Source organism: Penaeus vannamei, chromosome 20 (genome assembly GCF_042767895.1).
Source record: "Penaeus vannamei isolate JL-2024 chromosome 20, ASM4276789v1, whole genome shotgun sequence".
NCBI lineage: Eukaryota > Metazoa > Arthropoda > Malacostraca > Decapoda > Penaeidae > Penaeus > Penaeus vannamei.
In genome coordinates, this window is record NC_091568.1 from 31,955,252 (window position 1) to 31,962,751 (window position 7,500).

Consider the following 7,500-nt stretch of genomic DNA (forward strand, 5'->3'; position numbering starts at 1 on the left):
TTGGAGGAATTTCACAGGATGACGGTTTCCGAATCCGTGTCCAACGTCTATTCACGACCCCGAACGACATCCGATTCCGTGCGTGCTGACCTCGACTTACATTCTGCATTCAGTGTCCCAGTCAGTGGGCGATTCCTCCCTAACACTGTCTGACATTCGTGTTTTTCTTTAATCTAACAAAAATATACCATAAATCATTTAAAGCTGTTCTGTATAAACATTAAACTATTTTTCTAAATTATCTTACGGTCAGGCATGAAAAGAGAAAGAATCACGGGGATATCCTATGATACAGCTAATGATCTACGCAGTCCATATATGTCAAAAAATCAAAAAGAATTTATTGGTGTCATGGCAAGCCTCCTTACTAGTGTTATATACAATCAGCGATCCTCTATGGGTAAGTGACAGTATGTGCTGGGGAACCTCGCACTCGGAATGACCTCTGTACGTAATGGATAGGATGTGATAGCTGGACACACACACACACACACACACACACACACACACACACACACACACACACACACACACACACACACACACACACAAACACACACACTCACACACTCACACACACACACACAGACACACACACGTGTGGAATTCATGTCAAACAAATTGCAACAGGAACAACGAAGGGAAGAACAAGAAAACACACGGATATGCCGAAGTCCTTTTCGCTATTGCTTCATCAGGACATACTTCATCGAAAAGACCTTCGGCATATTCGTATATTTTCTTGTTCTCCCCTTCGTTGTTCCTGCTGCACACACACACACACACACACACACACACACACACACACACACACACACACACACACACACACACACACACACACACACACACACGCACACACACACACACACACACACACACACACACACACACACACACACACACACACACACACACACACACACACACACACACACACACACACACACGCACGCACACCTTACCGTGGTGGGTCTGGGTTGGTCATGCTGGGGGAGGGAAGTGTTCGCCCCCGACCCAGGGTGATCGCCAGACCTGGGGGCGCGAATCAAAGTGCGGGCGTGAACGGGTGGGACATAGGCGGCTACGGGCGGGTGGTAATCATACTCGGGCGGCAGGTGGGCGTAGGTGTGCACTGGGGAGCCATAAGTGGGCGTGCCAAATCCATGTTGTGCCAAGGGTGGGGGGGCGGTCTCACGCACCTCCAGGCTGCAGGTCACGCTGTTGGGCGGAGGGAGAGAAAGGCTTGTTAGAAAGACTGTGATGATAAATAGCGGGTTTATACGTAAATGAAAATTATTTAGAAAGACTGTGATGATAAAGAACGTGTTTATACTTAAATGAAAATTATTTTGAAAGACTATGATAAAGAACGTGTTTATACGTAAATGAAAATTATTTAGAAAGACTATTATGATAAAGAACGTGTTTATAAGTAAATGAAAATTATTTAGAAAGACTGTGACGATAAATGACGAACGTGTTTATACATAAATGAAAATTATTGAGAAAGAATGTGATGATAAAGAACGTGTTTATACATGAATAAAAATGATGATTTAGAAAGGCTGTGATGATAACGTACGAGTTTATGCATAAATAAAAATGATGATTTAGAAAGAATGTAATGATAACGAACGATTTTACATGTAAATGAAGATTTCAATATTACAGGTATCAAAATTGTATGGTAATTGGACCAAGATACATCAATCAGTGAACAGCACAATATGACATTCTTTTGTCTAATGATATCCGTGTATATCACATCATTTTTATAAAGTAAATGTAACAAAATGGGATTCATAGCATATAAAGTAGGAAATAAATCAGCTGACAAAAAAGAAAAAAAAAAACATGAACAACATTTACCGCTTTTGTAAAACATAGAGATACAAATGATAATAAGTATTATCTCTTGAACTTTTTAAAGATGACTCATTTGATAAAAGATATGTCTGTTAATCAAAGAAGATCAAATAATCCAAAGAACTGTTATTACTAGTTCAAAATTGACTTCAATCTGACGGAATTCAGCGTGGCGGAAAGGTGATCGCGAAGAGGAAAAAAAAAACCCGAAAAAAATTTAATCAAAGGACGAAAGTTCATTTCATTTCACTCTCACGCTGTTGGTTTGTAAGTACGTAGGTCTATAGCGTCAAATGATGCTTTCCAAATGACGTTAATGATTTGATGTTATTTTGGTATTAATGTTTAATTTCCCTTGATAAATAGCAGAGCGAAGATAATGTGTAATAATCTAATCTCTATCAGTATGATCAAAAAAGGAAATTATTTTTGACTGTTAGTGAAATATTCAGCATAATATTAGTATAATAGTACTTTGCTTGTTATTATAATGATACTTGCAGAAGATTATTAAGGAGAAATATTCTACCTTCTCCCTCGCATTTCCTGGAATACCACTACATCCTGACCTCATGGTCCACGGCAGCATAATTCACTGTAATGCAATTTGAATTATAGACAAATTGACATACCACGAATTACTCACGGTCTGATAGGTACGTACCCCCATACGCCCCCCCCACCCCCTTACACCCGTACCCCCTACCCCCTCCCTCCACCCCCCTCTCCTCGACGTGCTAAGGGCTCGGCTGCTGGCATTAGTCTCGTTAACCAATACCCTCGAGCCACGCCAGGGGAGAGGGAGACACTGTTATTCTTCCTTTTTTTTTCCTTTCTACCACAATTCACTTTTTTTCCTTCTTTTTCTAAATTCGTGAATGTGACTCGCCGCCCCTTCTCCCCCTCCCCCCCGCCCCCACACACGAGAAGGAATTATTTTCCAAAGTATCGCGTTGGAAGAGAAGGAGGAGGAGTGAGGATCAGCTGAGGATCCTGTCTGACTTTCACCATTTCCCACTTCAGTGACGTGACCCGGCGAGGAGGTGGCCAATGACCCGCTCGAGGGGGATCTACCTGTCTCGGAAGGACGTGGAAAGGATAAAAGGGAAAGGGAGAGAGAGAGAGAGAGAGGGAGGGAGAGGGAGAGAGGGAGGGAGAGAGAGAGAGGGAGGGAGAGAGAGAGAGAGAGAGAGAGGAAGGGAGACAGAGAGAAAGGGAGGGAGAGAGAGAGAGAGGGAGGGAGAGAGAGAGAGAGAGGAAGGGAGACAGAGAGAAAGGGAGGGAGAGAGAGAGAGAGAGGGAGGAGGAAGGGAGGGAGAGGGAGAGAGAGAGAGAGAAAGAGAGAAAGAGGGGTGGGAAGGGAGAGAGAGAAAGAGGGGTGGGTAGGGAGAGAGAGGGGGGGGAGAAAGAGCGAGGGAGGGAGAGAGAAGAGAGAGAGGGGGAGGGAGGAAGAGAGGAAGGGAGAGACAGATTGAGATAGAGAATGAGATGAGAGAATATAGAAGAAAAAAATGTAGTAGAAAAAGTAAGGGGAGTAATTGCTCATTAGTTCAATTAGCTGTAATATTGTCTTGTAAACAACAGGTTCTTGAGACGCCAATAAAGTGCAAGAACAAAAGACTGATAAACTGATTACCACTGTGTGAGAGCATAACACTGGAAAGGCTTTTTCCGTTTTATTAGACATTGGTAAATTAAGACATGAACACACACACACACACACACACACACACACACATATGTCGAGATTGATACTGATTTGACATTTAAAAGGTGTGTTGGTTATAATTGTAAAGATGTTTAGAACACGCAAGTTGCCGAGCCCCACCAACATGATTATTCATGTATCTTTATTTTGAAGGCATATCAATATGGGAAATTTTAGGAAAGTGAACAGGTGTTATCATCACGTCCTTGGTCAGACGGGCCATTGCTCTCAACCCACACTCAGGTGTGTATATATATATATATATATATATATATATATATATATATATATATATATATATATATATATATATATATATATATATATATATACGGTGTGCAAATATATATATACACACACATACACATATATGTGTGTGCGTGTGTGTGTTAAAATCTTTTTTTACCCGGGAATCAAAGGTTGTAATTCTTGATAAGTGAATTGAATCTATATGTACTGAATTGAGGTAATTGAGGAGCTCTCGTCCCAAAGACAAAGAGAGGTTGGGGAAAATTTGTGGCGGGAACAACACGCTAGGATTCCATCAGCTCAATATCTGTTTTTTCTTCTTCTCCTTCTTCTTCTTCTTCTTTTTCTCTTATTTCCTGAAGTGTGGAGGCAGCAACAGAATTAGTTGGAGATAATTCTGATTGCACCAAGAAATAGGTTGGGAATGGAATTATGTATCAGAGGCAATTGTAAGAAAGATTTTTTTTTTCTTTTGTCCAAGATAATAATAGAAATATATCAGGGAGTTGGGTTGAGTGTTTCAATCCCATCTCACATCTGCTTTTATCACATTTATCATAATAATTATTGAGTTATAATTAGTAGGCAAAGGAAAGGTTTTCCTATTTCTTGTTTTCCTTACAATGTTTTTGTCTAAAATTTGCATTGTGATATGCCACCTATTTATTCTTATAAGATTATGGAATAAAAGAAATTAGATAAAATTGTTTCTATGACCTTTGTACCTTCCGCACACACACCCGACACAGGGATACATTCGAACCATTCCCGCGAGCCTTATAAAGACTGGAGTCATGCTACTCACATTAAAATTAAGTAAGTCAAAATTGGGTTTATTCTGGGTTTCCTTAAAAGCCAAAACCCAGGGTGGTGGTGGCAATCCAGAAGCAACATTATTATTTGTATTAGAATTTATCTCAACAAATTGGCAACAGTAATACAGGAAGAATATATATATATTTTTGTACATGAATAAGTGAACGAAACATTGCTTAAGATTCTGACTACGATACTGATGGCAGGTGGGATTTACATTTTTGTCACATACACACACACAGACACACACACACACACATATGTGTATATATATGTATATGTATATATATATCTATATATATATATATGTGTGTGTGTGTGTGTGTGTGTGTGTGTGTGTGTGTATGTGTGTGTGTGTGTGTGCGCGCGCGTGCGTGTGTGCGTGAGTGTGTGTGGCTCGGCCTAAGCACTCCTCCCGCGCGGGGGCGTCCCACAGCTGTCAGCCGCCGGCAAACTTCGCACGCCGGGGAATAGCGGCTGTCAGTCGAGGCGAAAATCACCTTCAATTAATTGTGAATTCACGATGATTAGAGCGGCGAGGCGACGCGGCCGCGACGAGCGGTAATCGGGCGAGACAAGCGCGGCCTCGGAGCGCCTCGCCCTTCCGCCCGAGCGCCCTCCTGCGACGCCCTTCAGCGGGGACCCCCTGACGGCTTGTTCCCCGTGGCTGCAGGGCCTGGGGTGCGGCCGATCGCGCGGGGGGAGGGGGGGGGTCCGCCGGGGTCCCACCACAACTTACCGTGTCACAGATAACTCAACGCGAAGCCAATATCCAGAGTTTGTTGAGTTAGAAAGGGTCCTTGTCTGCCTGTCGCGGGTCTCTTCAGTCACTTAACTCGCGCTCTAATCTATATTATCGAAGTCGTCTTGGCCCCGCGCTCTCTGCGGCTTAGGCTTCGTCCGAATGCCACGCTCTTCGGAGGCACGGCTGATGACTCCGGCTTCGGAATCGCTCGAATACCGTTGTCCTATTTTGGGTAAATGATTCTTGTATCCTAATCTTGTTCCCTAATAATGGCAAACCTCGAGAAAAGTTTTCACATGCGGGAAATGTCGGTAAAAGCATAACTCTGTGAAGTCAACAAAGTTATCTAAAAGTTTGTTTTTTTCCAGCTCCTCGAACTTTTTTCTCGGATGTTTTATGATTTTCGATTTATGAGAATTAAAGAGACAGACAAACAGACTGAGAGTGAGAGAAAGAGAGAAAAAAGAGATCGATAGAGAAAGGCAGAGAGAGACAGATAGGCAGACAGGGAGGGAGAAGGAGAGAAAGACAGACAAGGAGGGCGGGGGGGGGGGTCAGAGGCAGACAGCCAAAGAGATGGACAGACAGGTAAGGAGAAGGAAAGAAAGAGAGAGAGAGAGATATCAACAAGTAGATATACAGACAGAGAAACGAACACATACAAAAAGATAAATACAGAGAGACAGATAGAGACTGGCGGACAGAGAGAGAGAGAGCGAGAGCGAGCGAGCAAGAGAGAACGAGAGATAGTTAAAGAGAGAGAGAGAGCAAGAGAGAACGAAAGAGTGAGAAAGAGCGAGGGAGACCGCGAACAAGAGAGAGAAAAAAAAGTGCGAAATAGAGAGAGAGAGAGAGAGCAAGTAAAAGAACGAGAGAGAGAAAGAGCGAGAGAGACCGCGAACGAGCGAGAGAAAAAAAAAAGTGCGAAAGAGAGAGAAAGAGCGAAAGAGAGAGAGAGAGCAAGCAAAAGAACGAGAGAGAGAAAGAGCGAGAGAGACCGCGAACGAGAGAAAAAACGAAAGAGAGAAAGAGCGGAAGAGACAGACACACACAGACAGAGAGAGAGAGAGAGAGAGAGAGAGACCGCGAACGTGAGAAAGAGCGAAAGAGAGAAGGAACGGAAGAGAGATCGCGAAAGAAAGAGAGAGAGAGAGAGAGAGAGAGAGAGAGAGAGAGAGAGAGAGAGAGAGAGAGAGAGAGAGAGAGAGAGAGAGAGAGAGAGAGAGAGAGAGAGAGAGAGAGTGTGTGTGTGTGTAAGAGAAACAGAGAGAGAGAGAGAGAAGGGGAGAGAGAGAGCCCCGTCCCCGTGCGGGCATCTCCTCCGTTTCTTCAATGTCCTTTCCACGTGTCCGCTTCGCTGCTTCTTTAGGAATTATTCTTTACTCATCTTTCCTTCCTCCGTCTTCGCTTTCTTTTCGTATCTCCTCCTCCTTTTTCCTTTCTTCTTCTCATCTTTCCTTCGATTAAACGATTTTAGCATTCGAGATTGAATTTAAATCAAATATTTAAATGTCTAAATTCTAAATGTTTAAAGTTTGAATTTGATTTAAATTAAATACTAACGTTCGAGATTGAATTTAAATCAAATATTTGAATATCTAAATTCTAAATGTTTAAAGTTTGTATTTGAACTAAATTAAAAGCTAACTTTCGAGATTTTAAATAAATTTAAATAAAATGTTTAAATGTCTAAATTTTAAATGTTTAAATTTGAGTTGGATTTAGATTAAATTCTTACATTCTAGATTGAATTTAAATCAAATGTTTGAATGTCTAAATTCTAAATGTTTAAAGTTTGAAATGGATTTAAACTAAATCCTTATATTCTAGATTGAATTTGAATTAGATGTTTGGATGTTTATTTTTTCTTTTTTCATCCATACCTCTCTGCTTTTGTGTATGTGTTGTGTGTTCTTAATAATCTTAATACGGGTCTCGTCTGCTGCATCTAAATCATTATAGAAACTTTTAAACTGATTCACAAATTTTCACACAACAATATAGGGGAGATAATTCCATGATTTTGTTTCGACTTTTTTATCACCTCTTTCTACTTTCTGCATTTTCGTGTGTCCTCTCGTTAATGTCTTCAAGATATTGTTAAGTTATATTT

The 7,500-nt window shown here is 41.5% G+C and overlaps 1 protein-coding gene across 1 annotated transcript in view; it reads right to left on the reverse strand.

Annotated features, from left to right (window-relative positions):
* LOC113814110 (gamma-aminobutyric acid receptor subunit alpha-1) overlaps positions 1-7,500 on the reverse strand; it is a gene marked incomplete in the record, with an annotated part of 192,470 nt that overhangs the window by 98,123 nt on the left and 86,847 nt on the right. Inside the window, 1 exon segment of the mRNA XM_070135356.1 lies at positions 966-1,221. Coding sequence (XP_069991457.1) covers positions 966-1,221 — 256 coding nt within the window.